Here is a 17,462-nt window from a genome sequence, read left to right on the forward strand (position 1 = left end):
AGGTTTACTGGAAACAAAGTGTAAACAAGGTGTAAACTTTTGTAAACAGGAGCCTTGGGCACTGTAGGACTAAACCAGATGGCAACGTGCAAACAAAACAGCGTTGGGTACAGTACGGTGCCCATACATGGACCAATACTGCCTGTGTACTAGCCACTCACAAACTCAGTACTCAGGAAATTCACAGGTTTACTGGAAACAAAGTGTAAACAATGTGTAAACTTGTGTAAATAAGATGAGATGCGGCACTATAGGTTTAAAACAGATGGCAACGTGCAAAATAAAAAGTGTAAGGTACCCATATATGGACCTATACCACTGTATTTATCCTGCTGTGTGTTCTGGGGCATTACATATTGAATTTGCCTTGGTATACTATACAGAAATGTCTTTAGCCTCCCCAAGTGCAAACATTACCCCCCTGCTATGGTGCCAGAGATCCATACAGATTTCCCCCAAATCTGTCAGCAAGTCTGGGGGTTTAGCCAGATTGACCGCGCCCCCCAAGCAATTAACAGCTGCCTTTAGCTCCCTACTCATTTTAGTGATTCATTTTTAGCTTTGGAACCCAAAGTCCCTGCAGAACACAAAATAAATGAGATTCTGTCTCACTGGGTCGAGCAGTTGCAGGTTCTGGACACCAGGGGTGTCAGTTCCTTGGGTCCCACTCAAAAGAACGGGAAGAGGTATGTTCAGAGCTCAGGGTATTAGACCCCATGAATGAGGATTGGGCAGTATTTGGGCCAAGCTGAAGTTAGAAGCAGCTTTAGTGCCACCATGGAGTGTGAGTGTGGCTATTGCCCCTTTGGCCACCCCCAGCCAAGAGACCCAATCTCAGGGTAGAGACTGGCCGTATAACTGGTCAATATGGCGCCCAGCAAGGTGTTACTCTCTCTGCACTAAAAGAGCTGAATATCCGGAGTAGAAAGCGTTGGCGCTGCCCGGGGGCACAAAGAAGCATCAGACCAGTCGCCCCAAAAGCGCTGACACTGCAGATTTCTGAACGCCGCGTCCTTTAATCTCCCTCCATCTTTGTTCTGCTTGTCCATCGGCATCAGGCGCCGCTCCGACTGGAAGAGAGGGAATTACTAATGGCAGCAAACGAGCTGCGCCATCCATCTGCGCTAACGATCACCCCCGGCAACGGCAATGAGCGCCACTGATTTATTAACCGACAAACCCAGCGCCTCATTGACACAACGTTACACGCTGGCTAACGAACTTGTGTATAAAGGAGCGGCGCGTCCCCCCGGCGCCATTATTAGAGTCTCGGCCGTTACAGCCAATCAGGGGGCGCCGGGCACTAAATAATGCATGGGGCGCAGCGAGTCGAGTTCATTAGACCCACCGTGGCTGAAGAGCTGTCACTCACTCTCGTAATAATGACACATTTCTGCAAAGGAGGCCAAGCGCCCCCATTCCCAATGTTATTACCCCCCTGTCACTGCAGTCTGCGGCAGCGACAACAAACGCGGAAACGACTGAGAGTCGAGGAATTTCTCCCTAAATTAAACAGAGAGTCGGAACTGACACGGAAATAGGGTTTTTAAATAATTCATTTTCTTTTGATTATTGATCAGCGAGTTCTGCTCAGCCGGAATATTTATCAAAAATTTATCAGAAATGTCAAATATTGTTGTGAGGGTTTGGGGGTTAAAGTTTCAGGTTTGAAGTACTGAGCTCTGTGCATCCAAGAACTACTAGAAATCATATATCAACTCTCTCTTCTACACCAAAATGTATCTCAAACCATATGGACAAACATAGTTCAGCAGGAACAGCCCCCTAAGTTTGCCCATAGCCTGTACAGAGAGATACCATAAAACTATGGCACATAGGGATTCCCCTGTACTAAGCACAATTCAGCAGGAACAGCCCCCTAAGTTTGCCCATAGCCTGTACAGAGAGATACCATAAAACTATGGCACATAGGGATTCCCCTGTACTAAGCACAATTCAGCAGGAACAGCCCCCTAAGTTTGCTCATAGCCTGTACAGAGAGATACCATAAAACTATGGCACATAGGGATTCCCCTGTACTAAGCACAATTCAGCAGGAACAGCCCCCTAAGTTTGCCCATAGCCTGTACAGAGAGATACCATAAAACTATGGCACATAGGGATTCCCCTGTACTAAGCACAATTCAGCAGGAACAACCCCCTAAGTTTGCCCATAGCCTGTACAGAGAGATACCATAAAACTATGGCACATAGGGATTCCCCTGTACTAAGCACAATTCAGCAGGAACAGCCCCCTAAGTTTGCCCATAGCCTGTACAGAGAGATACCATAAAACTATGGCACATAGGGATTCCCCTGTACTAAGCACAATTCAGCAGGAACAGCCCCCTAAGTTTGCTCATAACCTGTACAGAGAGATACCATAAAACTATGGCACATAGGGATTCCCCTGTACTAAGCACAATTCAGCAGGAACAGCCCCCTAAGTTTGCCCATAGCCTGTACAGAGAGATACCATAAAACTATGGCACATAGGGATTCCCCTGTACTAAGCACAATTCAGCAGGAACAGCCCCCTAAGTTTGCTCATAGCCTGTACAGAGAGATACCATAAAACTATGGCACATAGGGATTCCCCTGTACTAAGCACAATTCAGCAGGAACAGCCCCCTAAGTTTGCCCATAGCCTGTACAGAGAGATACCATAAAACTATGGCACATAGGGATTCCCCTGTACTAAGCACAATTCAGCAGGAACAGCCCCCTAAGTTTGCTCATAGCCTGTACAGAGAAATACCATAAAACTATGGCACATAGGGATTCTCCTGTACTAAGCACAATTCAGCAGGAACAGCCCCCTAAGTTTGCTCATAGCCTGTACAGAGAGATACCATAAAACTATGGCACATAGGGATTCTCCTGTACTAAGCACAATTCAGCAGGAACAGCCCCCTAAGTTTGCTCATAGCCTGTACAGAGAGATACCATAAAACTATGGCACATACGGATTCCTCTGTACTAAGCACAATTCAGCAGGAACAGCCCCCATCTTTGCAGGTATATCTCTATTTATCTATCAGTCTCCCTATCTTTTTATCTGTGAGTTAATGTTCACCTGTCATTCTATTTATTTTTGGCTAACATTCTAATTGTATTTATACATATGGGAGCTGAGCTCCTCATACAATAAACAGCGCCCCTAGAGGACATAAATGGACGCAGTTCGTCTCTATGGCCGCAAGGAATCGCTATAGAGCTGAGACAGACACTTTCCTTATGGAAAACCCTTCAACACTGAATAGTTGCAGTTCCCTCATTCGACCAGCAGGTGGCAGTGCCAGACAGCAGATCATTTCCCATTTGAGCCGCATCGTTCCCTTCAATTAGTACAACAAAAATTATATTTTTTCATAGAAATGTTCCTTGTATTGTTATAGAAATTGAGTGAGAAACACAGGCCTTTGTATCCTGAGAAGGGTGTAAAATAATTAGGGCAAGGTCTACTAAAGAGAACTAAATAGCAAAATACAGTGTTTCTGTCCTACCGTAGTTGTAGTTGAACTACAGCGGATCATTGTACATTGGTGGTCACTGTTTTGCTCAGTTTATTTATCTTAATTGTTTTTATTGGATTCAACTTATCTTTGATTTTATTGGTCGATTTGATAATAGTGATCGTTATCAGGAGTCGTTAACCCCCCCCCCCCCCAGCAGCAGTTTGAATGGCAGGTTTGGGGAGTCGCATCCCTTGCGGATCAGTCATAACAAATTGTTATCGATCAGTAATAATTGATCACCAGTAAATCAGCCCCAAAGTCATTTAAAGGGCCGGCTCAGCTGATAACGGATATTCCGACACGGCTTTGCAATTGGTCATTATTTATTTACAGGTTTTCAATTGCCCAATGACCCCCACTCCCCGAAGTGTATTTGCAGATATTCAGGCTTTTAGCCATTAGCTTTGCCCGTGACCAATGGGAAGGAAGGAAATGGGCAAAAGACACAAGGACACAACTTTTGGGAATAAAGTAGGAAGAAACAAGGACGAGGGTAAAATGTGGGATCATTTATTTATGAAAGTGGGGTGGGGGGGTCCCTGGTGGGGGCCAGAGGCATTTGGCCACCTTGAAAGCTTGGCCATCAATGGAAGCAGGAGGAATTGTGGGTAAAATGCTGCAGAACCCTGGGGCTATGGGCTATTTCTTTACTTGCATCTTTTCTTTCCAGCAGTGCTGCAATGATGCCCCAGTCTCCCTTATGGGTCCTTTATATTTTATATAACAGTTTTGTTAGGGGATATTTCTTCTATAGTTGGTTAACTTGCCCTTTGGTACTGGCTATTTCTTGGCTTGTATGGTTCCTGCAGAACATCTTTTCTTTCCAGCAGTGCTGCAACGATGCCCCAGTCTCCCTTATTGGGTCCTTTATGTTTAATGTAACAGTTTTGTTAGGGGATATTTCTTCTATAGTTGGTTAACTTGCCCTTTGGTACTGGCTATTTCTTGGCTTGTATGGTTCCTGCAGAACATCTTTTCTTTCCAGCAGTGCTGCAATGATGCCCCAGTCTCCCTTATGGGTCCTTTATATTTTATATAACAGTTTTGTTAGGGGATATTTCTTCTATAGTTGGTTAACTTGCCCTTTGGTACTGGCTATTTCTTGGCTTGTATGGTTCCTGCAGAACATCTTTTCTTTCCAGCAGTGCTGCAACGATGCCCCAGTCTCCCTTATTGGGTCCTTTATGTTTAATGTAACAGTTTTGTTAGGGGATATTTCTTCTATAGTTGGTTAACTTGCCCTTTGGTACTGGCTATTTCTTGGCTTGTATGGTTCCTGCAGAACATCTTTTCTTTCCAGCAGTGCTGCAACGATGCCCCAGTCTCCCTTATTGGGTCCTTTATGTTTAATGTAACAGTTTTGTTAGGGGATATTTCTTCTATAGTTGGTTAACTTGCCCTTTGGTACTGGCTATTTCTTGGCTTGTATGGTTCCTGCAGAACATCTTTTCTTTCCAGCAGTGCTGCAACGATGCCCCAGTCTCCCTTATTGGGTCCTTTATGTTTAATGTAACAGTTTTGTTAGGGGATATTTCTTCTATAGTTGGTTAACTTGCCCTTTGGTACTGGCTATTTCTTGGCTTGTATGGTTCCTGCAGAACATCTTTTCTTTCCAGCAGTGCTGCAACGATGCCCCAGTCTCCCTTATTGGGTCCTTTATGTTTAATGTAACAGTTTTGTTAGGGGATATTTCTTCTATAGTTGGTTAACTTGCCCTTTGGTACTGGCTATTTCTTGGCTTCAATGGTTCCTGCAGAACATCTTTTCTTTCCAGCAGTGCTGCAACGATGACCCAGTCTCCCTTATTGGGTCCTTTATGTTTAATGTAACAGTTTTGTTAGGGGATATTTCTTCTATAGTTGTTTAACTTGCCCTTTGGTACTGGCTATTTCTTGGCTTCAATGGTTCCTGCAGAACATCTTTTCTTTCCAGCAGTGCTGCAACGATGACCCAGTCTCCCTTATTGGTCCTTAATATTTTATGTAACAGTTTTGTTAGGGGATATTTCTTCTATAGTTGTTTAACTTGCCCTTTGGTACTGGCTATTTCGTGGCTTGTATGGTTCCTGCACAACATCTTTTCTTTCCAGCAGTGCTGCAATGATGCCCCAGTCTCCCCTATAGTATCGCTGTCCCTTTACTTATCTCCCCAGCCTGTGGGACAATCATTGGCAGAATGAAATATATACCTATTTCTAACCTATGAGAATGATTGGCTGCTGCCCCACGCTGGTGGGATGGGGTACTGCAACTCATGGGCTCTGCACCCACAAATAACGGGGGGCCCATGTTAATAAGAGCTCTATAACAATCCATAAGGAATTACAGGGGTTACAGGGTTTTCCTCTCCACTTTCCTATATATTAGTCAGTTCTGTTATGTCCGCATTGAATGTTTGCAGTTGGTCTTCTTTGTTTTTATCCTTTTTTTGGGTTTAAACCTTATGCCTCTGGTTTGGCATTTGTTGTTGCTAGGGTCAGTGACCCTCCTCTTTCTACCCTCCCAGGACAACCCAGAATCCCACTACCAGTTCTACTCATGGAGAGGCTACGGCTATATCTGCTCTAAAGCCTAATAGAATTCTACTAGGAGGAGGAGTTTCTGTACAGAGAGGTGTGGCTTGTTCTAATAGGCACTTTTGTTCATTCCACTTCCCTCTGACAGTCAGGGGCATTAATAGGGCACCCTCCTCCTTATACCCCCACAAGCACCACCAAGCATCCGCGGCCACTATACCATGTGACCCACATACGGCGCAAGTGGGTGGGGCCTGTAACAAGTTGTTTTGCCTTCACTGGTTGGGTTATACCATGTGACCCCTACAGTAAGAATGGAGACAGATTAGGGTTGGGCAGTGAGTTTCAATATATTTAAATGCAAAATGTCCCGGAGTAAATGGGGGGGGGGTCCTAGAATGGTTTTGCTGTGGGAACCAGTACCTTCTAGTTACCCCACTGCTGAGCATAATCTGTAAATTGCCCGGAAAGGGTTAAATGGGAATGCAGGAGAGTAAATATGTACCTAATGCAGATTATTTATTTCTTTATCCCTTCAACATGGCGGCGCTTTACCTGGGGGGGGGGGGGCGTATTTATACAGCGCTGGCGCGGGACATGGGCGCAAACACCTCCTCTGTGGTTTTATTATTATCCATCAGCCTCAATAGTCGCCAAGAAACAATGCGTCGTGGTTTTCTGCCTCCCCGGGCTGGGGCTTTAGTTGTTTGCCAATCACAGGCCAGGACAAATAAGGGGTTTAATGATGGGGAACAGTTTAATTGAGAACCTGCTACTAAATCTGTGTGTCCGGCGGTAAAACTGGGCCCCGACTATAGTAGCAGTGGGGAAGGGACTGGGGCTGTGGGATAGCAGGTATAGTAGGGAGAGATGGTGCCTATAGTAGCAGTGGGGGGATAATAGCCTCTGGGAAGGGACTGGGGCTGTGGGATAGCAGGTATAGTAGGGAGAGATGGTGCCTATAGTAGCAGTGGGGGGATAATAGCCTCTGGGAAGGGACTGGGGCTGTGGGATAGCAGGTATAGTAGGGAGAGATGGTGCCTATAGTAGCAGTGGGGGGATAATAGCCTCTGGGAAGGGACTGGGGCTGTGGGATAGCAGGTATAGTAGGGAGAGATGGTGCCTATAGTAGCAGTGGGGGGATAATAGCCTCTGGGAAGGGACTGGGGCTGTGGGATAGCAGGTATAGTAGGGAGAGATGGTGCCTATAGTAGCAGTGGGATAATAGCCTCTGGGAAGGGACTGGGGCTGTGGGATAGCAGGTATAGTAGGGAGAGATGGTGCCTATAGTAGCAGTGGGATAATAGCCTCTGGGAAGGGACTGGGGCTGTGGGATAGCAGGTATAGTAGGGAGAGATGGTGCCTATAGTAGCAGTGGGATAATAGCCTCTGGGAAGGGACTGGGGCTGTGGGATAGCAGGTATAGTAGGGAGAGATGGTGCCTATAGTAGCAGTGGGATAATAGCCTCTGGGAAGGGACTGGGGCTGTGGGATAGCAGGTATAGTAGGGAGAGATGGTGCCTATAGTAGCAGTGGGATAATAGCCTCTGGGAAGGGACTGGGGCTGTGGGATAGCAGGTATAGTAGGGAGAGATGGTGCCTATAGTAGCAGTGGGGGGGATAATAACCTCTGGGAAGGGACTGGGGCTGTGGGATAGCAGGTATAGTAGGGAGAGATGGTGCCTATAGTAGCAGTGGGGGGATAATAGCCTCTGGGAAGGGACTGGGGCTGTGGGATAGCAGGTATAGTAGGGAGAGATGGTGCCTATAGTAGCAGTGGGGGGATAATAGCCTCTGGGAAGGGACTGGGGCTGTGGGATAGCAGGTATAGTAGGGAGAGATGGTGCCTATAGTAACAGTGGGGGGATAATAGCCTCTGGGAAGGGACTGGGGCTGTGGGATAGCAGGTATAGTAGGGAGAGATGGTGCCTATAGTAACAGTGGGGGGATAATAGCCTCTGGGAAGGGACTGGGGCTGTGGGATAGCAGGTATAGTAGGGAGAGATGGTGCCTATAGTAGCAGTGGGGGGGATAATAGCCTCTGGGAAGGGACTGGGGCTGTGGGATAGCAGGTATAGTAGGGAGAGATGGTGCCTATAGTAGCAGTGGGGGATAATAGCCTCTGGGAAGGGACTGGGGCTGTGGGATAGCAGGTATAGTAGGGAGAGATGGTGCCTATAGTAGCAGTAGGGGGATAATAGCCTCTGGGAAGGGACTGGGGCTGGGGGATAGCAGGTATAGTAGGGAGAGATGGTGCCTATAGTAGCAGTGGGGGGATAATAGCCTCTAGGGAGAAGTTACCAGAAGGGACAGATTTCTTTAAAGGCTCCCAAAACGATTGGTAAAACACAACATGGTACAAAATTGCCCCCTCAGGGCACAGGGGCAGATGCAACGTTTGGGGCAGAATACAGCGGGGAAATCAAATTAAAGAGACACCTTAGTCAGCTAATTGGGAGAGATGAGAATGAGACGTTTAAGAACATGAAGATCCAGTTCATTTGTGGACGTCTCTCTCTCCGGCTTGATGAGCACAGTCAGTACAGAATAACCTTTTCCTTGGGAAATAATGACTGAAAAGTGCAACTTCACTCCTCTGCTGCTTCACTGCCCAATGGAACTCTAGTCGGGCTCCTCAATGTGCTGATCCACCAATAAATCTGAACTGAACACAATGTCAGAAGAAGAGAAAGGAAAATTCCATATAATGTCGGGCAGAAGAACTTTCTGATGGTTGGATCTGCTTTTATACTAAGGCTCCTCCCAACTTGGATTAAGAATTGGGTGGGTTGGACTGTTCAACTGGGTTGTCTTAGATACCACCAATGCCACCATCATGCAATAGGTTCAAATGGGAAAAGTTGGGGGGATTGGTTTAGGTTGCATTTAGTTGGGATGAGTAGTGTTAGGATTGACTGTGTTGGGCTTTAGTAAGTTTGATGAGTGTGTAAGGCTGGATGGGTTGGAATGAGTTGGGCTAATTCAGGTCAAGTTGGTTTTGTTTGAAAGAGGTGAAGTTGACTTTGGTAGGCTAATTGATTGAGCTATATTGAGTTGACCTAGGTCAGAACATGTTGTCCAAGCTGTGTTGAGTTAGGTTTCAATTGGTGCAGTAGAGTTCAGAAGGGTTACACTTAGCCGCATTGATTTGACCGCAGCTTGGTCAGCATGTGTTGGCCAGGAAAATTGCCTGATTCCTCTGCATTATTAAAGTTGAAAGAATTGGGTCGGTTGGACTTTAAAACTGGGTTGTCTTAGACACCACCAAGTCATCATGCAGTAGGTTTAAATGGGAAAAGTTGGGGGGGATTGGTTTAGGTTGCATTTGATTGGGATGAGTAGTGTTAGGATTAACTGTGTTGGGCTTTAGTAAGTTTGATGAGGCCACTGTTTAAGGCTGGATGGGTTGGAATGAGTTGGACTAATTCAGGTCAAGTTGGTTTGGTTTGAAAGAGGTGAAGTTGACTTTGGTAGGCTAATTGATTGAGCTATATTGAGTTGACCTAGGTCAGAACATGTTGTCCAAGCTATGTTGAGTAAGGTTGCAGTTGGTGCAGTAGAGTTCAGAAGGGTTATCATTAGCCACATTGAGTTGACCGCAGCTTGGTCAGCATGTGTTGGCCAGGTTCGGTTGAGTTGGAATTTGTGAAATTGAGTTGCAATCGGGACATACTGGTGAGCTAAGTTGAGTTCTTTTGGAACTGAAGTTCAGTAGAGTTACACGTAGTTGGACTGAGTTGGCCCTAACTGCATCAGAACACACCGCTCAGGGAAAGTTGAGTTGGGTTTTAACTGGTAAAGTTGAGTTTAGTAGAGTTACATTTAGCTGGATTGAGTTGACTTAGAGTTAGATCAGAACACATTGGCTATACTGCTAGTTATACAGTAGCTGATCTGGATTGGAATTGGTAAAGCTAAGTTAGTAGCATACAATTGGAATTCATTGACCTTAACTAGGTCAGAACACATTGGCCGTGCCGGTAAAGTTGAGTTTAGTAGAGTTACATTTAGCTGGATTGAGTTGACTTAGCGTTAGATCAGAACACATTGGCCATACTACTAGTTATACAGTAGCTGATCTGGATTGGATTGGGTAAAGCTGAGTTAGTTGCATACAACTGGAATGCATTGACCTTAACTAGGTCAGAACACATTGGCCGTGCTGGTAACGTTGGGTTTGGTAGACACTGAGCTGGACTTTATTTCCGAAGGCTTTGGCAGGACTAAGGTAAGTTGGGTTGGAATCGAGTTGTTTGGTAGAGTTACAAGGACTTGGTTTGCACTGAGCTGGGTCAGAACACATTGGCCAGGCCGGGCCGCTGTTGGGTTGAGTTGAGTTTAATAGATGAACCTGTAGTTGAAGGGCTGCAAAAGAGCGAGAGCCTCAGTAACCAGACACCAGGATGGCACCTAGCACCTAGTTCTTCTATAGGAACGAGGTGTATCCTAGCAACGCTCTGGTTTAACCATTTGCTGCACAAGCCGCCGGTATAACTCTGATGTGACAAGAAAATGATTATTATAAAAACCTACACAACAAACAAACGAGTTATTAGAGCGCGAGCCTCCATGGCAACGAGTCTTGCCTTTCCCTTTCATCCCCTGCATCATCTGCCTGAATCATTCAAAATCGCTCAACCTGGGGGGCAATTACACGACAATGGAGCCGGTGGGGCGGAGTCTCAAGACCAAAATTATTCAAATGAAAAAACGTTAAAGTTACAGAGAAAATTGGCCGTTATTGAAAAGAATATTTGAGGCCCGTCCCTCCTCCATTCACAAGTAAAACTTGAGCGCAAAACGCAGCGAGGTATAATAATCGAGCCATAGAGGTTAGTGGAGCTCTTGAGCAGTCTGGGGTCCATCAAAAGCTCCTGGAGGGCCACATATGCACAAAGTCCCACCCAAAGCCACTGCATGAGGGGTATGTTCCTAGTCTTGGTGTCCATCAAACAGCCAAATAGCATTGAGGGCTCTGTACTTTGTTGTAGGTCAAGGGTCCCCAAACTTTTTTACCAGTGAGCAACATGAGAAAAGTTCCTAGGGGGTGACCAGTAATGGTTACTATTGGTTATTTGGTAGCCCCATGTGGACTGACAGACTATAGGAGGCTCTGTTTGGCATTACACATGGCCTTCAAGCCTCCAAAACTTGCCTCCAAGCCAGAAATGTAAAAATGGTCACCTACTTTGAGGCATCTGGGAGCAACCAAAGGTCTGGTGAGCAACATGTTGCCCCCGAGAAACTGGTTGGGGATCACTGTAGGTCTACCTTCCTCAGTAAGGGTTGTGTGTTGGTTATTTGGTAGCCCCATGTGGACTGACAGACTATAGGAGGCTTTGTTTGGCTCCAAAACTTGCTTTCAAGCCATAAATTTTAAAATGGGCACCTTCTTTGAGACCACTGGGAGCAACCAAAGGTCTGGAGAGCAACCCCGAGAAACTGGTTGGGGATCACTGTCGTAGGTCTACCTTGCTCAGTAAGGGTTGTGCTTGGTTATTTGGTAGCCTCATGTGGACTGACAGACTATAGGAGGTTCTGTTTGGCCTCAAAAACTTGTCTCCAAGCCAGAAATGCAAAAATGGGCACCTATTTGAGGCCACTGGGAGAACCAAAGATCTGGTGAGCAACTTGTTGCCCCCAAGAAACTGGTTGGGGATCACTATCATAGGTCTACCTCGCTCAGTAAGGGTTGCTATTGGTTATTTGGTAGCCCCATGTGGACTGACAGACTATAGGAGGTTCTGTTTGGCCTCCAAAACTTGCCTTCAAGCCATAAATTTTAAAAAGGGCGCCTACTTTGAGGACTCTAGGAGCAACCATAGGTCTGGAGAGCAACATATTGCCCCTGAGCCGCTGGTTGGGGATCCCTTTTGTAGGTCTACCTTCCTCAGTAAGGGTTGTATTTGGTTATTTGGTAGCCCCATGTGGACTGACAGACTATAGGGGGCTCTGTTTGGCATTACACGTGGCCTCCAAAACTTGCCTCCAAGCCAGGTTGCTACTTTGAGGACTCCGGGAGCAAACAAGGGGTTGAAGAGCAACATATTGCCCTTGGGACACTAGTTGGGGATCACTGTCATAGGACTACCTTGCTCAGTAACGGTAATGATTGGTTATTTGGTAGCCCCATGTGGACTGACGGACTGTAGGAGGCTCTGTTTGGCATTACACGTGGCCTTCAAGCCTCCAAAACTTGCCTCCAAGCCAGGTTGCTACTTTGAGGCCTCTGGCCCCTGAGCCACTGGTTGGGGTCTACCTCACTCATGGTTCCTGGGCTTTTATCATGCCGGGGTATTGACTTTTGGCTGCTCCCGACTCCCCTTGTCCAACTGGGCCTGATCTTCTGACATGGACATTACTTGACCACTTTCCAATTGGTCTTTTCTGCAATTCTTGGGGCTCAAATTCTTATTCGAGCTTCACCCCCTGGTTCCGACCACCAACCCTGACACCAACCTCCACGACGACCACTTACCTTTTCCATCTGGCAGAGACCTTCCTCCACGCCGCAGAGGGAAGCCAACGTCCTTAGGGCGGGCGAATGGAGACATCGGAAGCAATCTTGCCGGCAGATCTTAAACAGCGCCACCACCGCGTCCTCCTGTAAGTGACGCAAGACTCGTTACGTAGAATGACATCGACCTTTGGCGAATAAGCCCCTTTGGCCTAACAAAGACATTAACCCGTAGCCACGCCCACATTTACACATCTGTTGTTTTTTTTTTATATATTTGCCCGTTAATGACACATTTAATCGGCCAGAAATGGAGCAAATTATCTAATTTATCTATTATTAGATCCGTATTTCAGCGCAAATTGACTTTTAGCATTTGCAAAATACCATATTAATTAAACTCGCTGAAAGAGTCAAAAAGGCGGCGGAATGCACTGAATCATCCTCGCCAATTTGCGCAATTTGAGCATTAATTAGCGACCAATTAAGACGCGGGCGCCCTAGCGACCGGTAATAACGAGTGGGAGCCGACCCACAGACTGTCGTCGCTCGTTGGTAATTCGCCGTCCCGTATTCGCGTAGCGTGAACTTGTCCAGACCGCGCCGGAATTATCCCGCCACGAAGGGGAGATTCGCATCACTTTGATTTTCTGACACGTAATTAAAAGAATAAGAATAATAATAAGTCTCGGAATAATCCCTGTCATGTGTCCAATTGCGCGGCGAATGAACTCATTAGGAATAACGAGCGAATTAGACGCCATTGTTACCCTTTAGTCCCTTCGGCTCCCGTTCAGCCGCGCAGCTTTGGGGCCCAAACGGCAAAATGACTAGTGACGCCGATGGATTCGCTCTGCGTCCAAATTGCGCCGAAACTGTGGTGGCGGGAAAAAAATGTTCGCTAAACTGATTTAGCGAATTCTGAAATTTGTGCGAATTTTTTCATTGCGATTCGTAAAAAAAGGAAATCCTGCGCAATAGGTAGTGGGGGCTCATTCACCAACACGGGGCAAATTTGCCTGTGGGTAGTAACCCATAGCAACCAATCAGGGATTGGCATTCCTTAGTAGGGATGCACCGAATCCCGGATTCGCTTTGGGAGACGCGCCGAATCCACAGTCCCGACCGAACCGAATCCTAATTAGCATCTGGTATTTAGAATTCGGAAAGGGTTAAATGGTCGGGGGGGGGGGCATTTTTTTTATTTTTCAAAATTTTAACCCCTTCTGAATCAGATTCTGTTCGGGATTCGGCAGAATCCGTCAGTGTGGGTTTTGCATAAATTAGCATCTGGTAATTAGAATTCGGAAAGGGTTAAATGGCCGGGGGGGGTTAATTTTAATTTTTTTTAACCCCTTCTGATCCTAATTAGCATATGCATATGTTAATTAAGATTCGGGTCGGGATTTCGGGTCGAATCCAGGGATTCGGTTTCGGCCGGCTGAACCGAATCCTTATTAGCATGAATTAGCATCTGGTATTTAGAATTCGGAAAGGGTTAACTGGTCGGGGGGGGGGACATTTTTTAAAATTTTTAACCCCTTTTGATCCTAATTAGCATATGTTAATTGGGATCCAGATTCAATTTGGGATTCGGCAGAATCTGTCAGTGTGGGTTTTGCATAAATTAGCATCTGGTAATTAGAATTCGGAAAGGGTTAAATGGCCGGGGGGGGGGTTAATTTAGGATTCGGTTCAGGATTCGGGTCGAATCCAGGCGTTTTTTTTAAGGATTCGGTTTCGGCCGGCTGAACCGAATCCTTATTAGCATAAATTAGCATCTGGTAATTAGAATTCGGAAAGAGTTAAATGGTCGGGGGGGGGGGGGGGGTTTAATTTTGAAAAATTTTAACCCCTTCTAATCCTAATTAGCATATGCTAATATTCAGTTCGGGATTCGACAGAATCTGTCCCTGTGGTTTTGTGTAAGTTAGCATCTGGTAATTAGAATTCGGAAAGGGTTAAATGGTCGGGGGGGGGGTTAATTTTTAAAATGTTTAACCCCTTCTGATCAGTTTGGGATTCGATAGAATCCGTCAGTGTGGGTTTGCATAAATTAGCATCTGGTAATTAGAATTCGGAAAGGGTTAAATGGTCGGGGGGGGATTTAAAAATTTTTCTTAACCCCTTCTGATCCCAATTAGCTAATTAGGATTCGGATTCGGTTTGGGATTCGGCAGAATCCGTCAGTGTGGGGGTTCGGGGGTTCGGGGGTTCGGCGCATCCCTATTCCTTAACCAGCTGCACATAGAACAATGAATGCAAAAAAATTGATTGGTTGCCATGGGTTACTGCCCAGTGTTGCTAAATGAGCCCCACTGTTTCAGCCTGTCAAATCACATAGCACAAAAGTTTGGTGGCCTCACTGGGCCAACATTAGCCAAGAGGTGGAAGCCAATCAAACTGCTCAGTTTAACCCTACGGCGGCTCCATTAGCGTCGGAGCGACAGACGGGGAGGCGCGACTGTAATGGAAACGAGTGCGGCCGCTGCCGGGCAGGGAAGTAATTTCCCGGGGTCGCCGCTTCCGACTGATACTCGTCGCTGGGCGGCGCCTCGGAAAGTTCAGCGCCAAATGGAATTCAGCGGGGGGTTCGGCGCTCCGTGCGCGTCGGCCTCCGGGAGATTCTCTGAGTTCAGACTTTACAAGTGACCTCACTGTCAGCGCGTTTCCGAGCCAATCGGCGCAGACGTCACGGCGAATGTGTAAATGTCAGCGCTGCCTCGGCAACACTTTAACTTTCCCTTTACGTCAGAAGGATCCAATAACCATTAATTAACCGTTTAAGCCCAACGGACGATCATCAAGATTTAATGAGCAATAGCGTCGTTTTAATTATATCAGTGGTCTCTAAAAACACTTGGAATCCTTGTAAAGCCAATCTAACAATTTACCCAGACTCCCTTTCTGTCAGTCTGTGACTCCCCCAGGGGTGGGGTAGATAAGGGCTATAAAGCCAATCTAACAATTTACCCAGACTCCCTTTCTATCAGTCTGTGACTCCCCCAGGGGGGGGCAGATAAGGGCTATAAAGCCTATCTAACAATTTACCCAGACTCCCTTTCTGTCAGTCTGTGACTCCCCCAGGGGTGGGGTAGATAAGGGCTATAAAGCCAATCTAACAATTTACCCAGACTCCCTTTCTATCAGTCTGTGACTCCCCCAGGGGGGGGCAGATAAGGGCTATAAAGCCTATCTAACAATTTACCCAGACTCCCTTTCTATCAGTCTGTGACTCCCCCAGGGGTGGGGCAGATAAGGGCTATAAAGCCTATCTAACAATTTACCCAGACTCCCTTTCTATCAGTCTGTGACTCCCCCAGGGGGGGGGGCAGATAAGGGCTATAAAGCCAATCTAACAATTTACCCAGACTCCCTTTCTATCAGTCTGTGACTCCCCCAGGGGGGGGGGGGCAGATAAGGGCTATAAAGCCAATCTAACAATTTACCCAGACTCCCTTTCTGTCAGTCTGTGACTCCCCCAGGGGTGGGGTAGATAAGGGCTATAAAGCCAATCTAACAATTTACCCAGACTCCCTTTCTATCAGTCTGTGACTCCCCCAGGGGGGGGCAGATAAGGGCTATAAAGCCTATCTAACAATTTACCCAGACTCCCTTTCTATCAGTCTGTGACTCCCCCAGGGGTGGGGCAGATAAGGGCTATAAAGCCTATCTAACAATTTACCCAGACTCCCTTTCTATCAGTCTGTGACTCCCCCAGGGGGGGGGGGGGCAGATAAGGGCTATAAAGCCAATCTAACAATTTACCCAGACTCCCTTTCTATCAGTCTGTGACTCCCCCAGGGGGGGGGGGGGGCAGATAAGGGCTATAAAGCCAATCTAACAATTTACCCAGACTCCCTTTCTGTCAGTCTGTGACTCCCCCAGGGGTGGGGTAGATAAGGGCTATAAAGCCAATCTAACAATTTACCCAGACTCCCTTTCTATCAGTCTGTGACTCCCCCAGGGGGGGGCAGATAAGGGCTATAAAGCCTATCTAACAATTTACCCAGACTCCCTTTCTATCAGTCTGTGACTCCCCCAGGGGTGGGGCAGATAAGGGCTATAAAGCCTATCTAACAATTTACCCAGACTCCCTTTCTATCAGTCTGTGACTCCCCCAGGGGGGGGGGGGGCAGATAAGGGCTATAAAGCCAATCTAACAATTTACCCAGACTCCCTTTCTATCAGTCTGTGACTCCCCCAGGGGGGGGGGGGGGCAGATAAGGGCTATAAAGCCAATCTAACAATTTACCCAGACTCCCTTTCTATCAGTCTGTGACTCCCCCAGGGGGGGGGCAGATAAGGGCTATAAAGCCAATCTAACAATTTACCCAGACTCCCTTTCTATCAGTCTGTGACTCCCCCAGGGGGGGGGCAGATAAGGGCTATAAAGCCAATCTAACAATTTACCCAGACTCCCTTTCTATCAGTCTGTGACTCCCCCAGGGGGGGGGGCAGATAAGGGCTATAAAGCCAATCTAACAATTTACCCAGACTCCCTTTCTATCAGTCTGTGACTCCCCCAGGGGTGGGGCAGATAAGGGCCATAAAGCCAATCTAACAATTTACCCAGACTCCCTTTCTATCAGTCTGTGACTCCCCAGGGGTGGGGCAGATAAGGGCTATAAAGCCTATCTAACAATTTACCCAGACTCCCTTTCTATCAGTCTGTGACTCCCCCAGGGGTGGGGCAAATAAGGGCTATAAAGCCTATCTAACAATTTACCCAGACTCCCTTTCTATCAGTCTGTGACTCCCCCAGGGGTGGGGCAGATAAGGGCCATAAAGCCTATCTAACAATTTACCCAGACTCCCTTTCTATCAGTCTGTGACTCGCCCAGGGGTGGGGCAGATAAGGGCTATAAAGCCTATCTAACAATTTACCCAGACTCCCTTTCTATCAGTCTGTGACTCCCCCAGGGGGGGGGGGGGCAGATAAGGGCTATAAAGCCCATCTAACAATTTACCC

At 46.9% G+C, this 17,462-nt stretch overlaps 1 protein-coding gene across 1 annotated transcript in view; it reads right to left on the reverse strand.

The window, feature by feature from the left end:
* insc (INSC, spindle orientation adaptor protein) overlaps nucleotides 1-17,462 on the reverse strand; it is an 85,613-nt gene that overhangs the window by 24,689 nt on the left and 43,462 nt on the right. The window contains exon 8 of the mRNA XM_031900374.1: nucleotides 12,512-12,637. Within this exon, the coding sequence (XP_031756234.1) occupies nucleotides 12,512-12,637 (126 nt within the window). The remainder of the gene's footprint in view (nucleotides 1-12,511; nucleotides 12,638-17,462) is intronic.

This window comes from Xenopus tropicalis, chromosome 4 (genome assembly GCF_000004195.4).
Source record: "Xenopus tropicalis strain Nigerian chromosome 4, UCB_Xtro_10.0, whole genome shotgun sequence".
NCBI lineage: Eukaryota > Metazoa > Chordata > Amphibia > Anura > Pipidae > Xenopus > Xenopus tropicalis.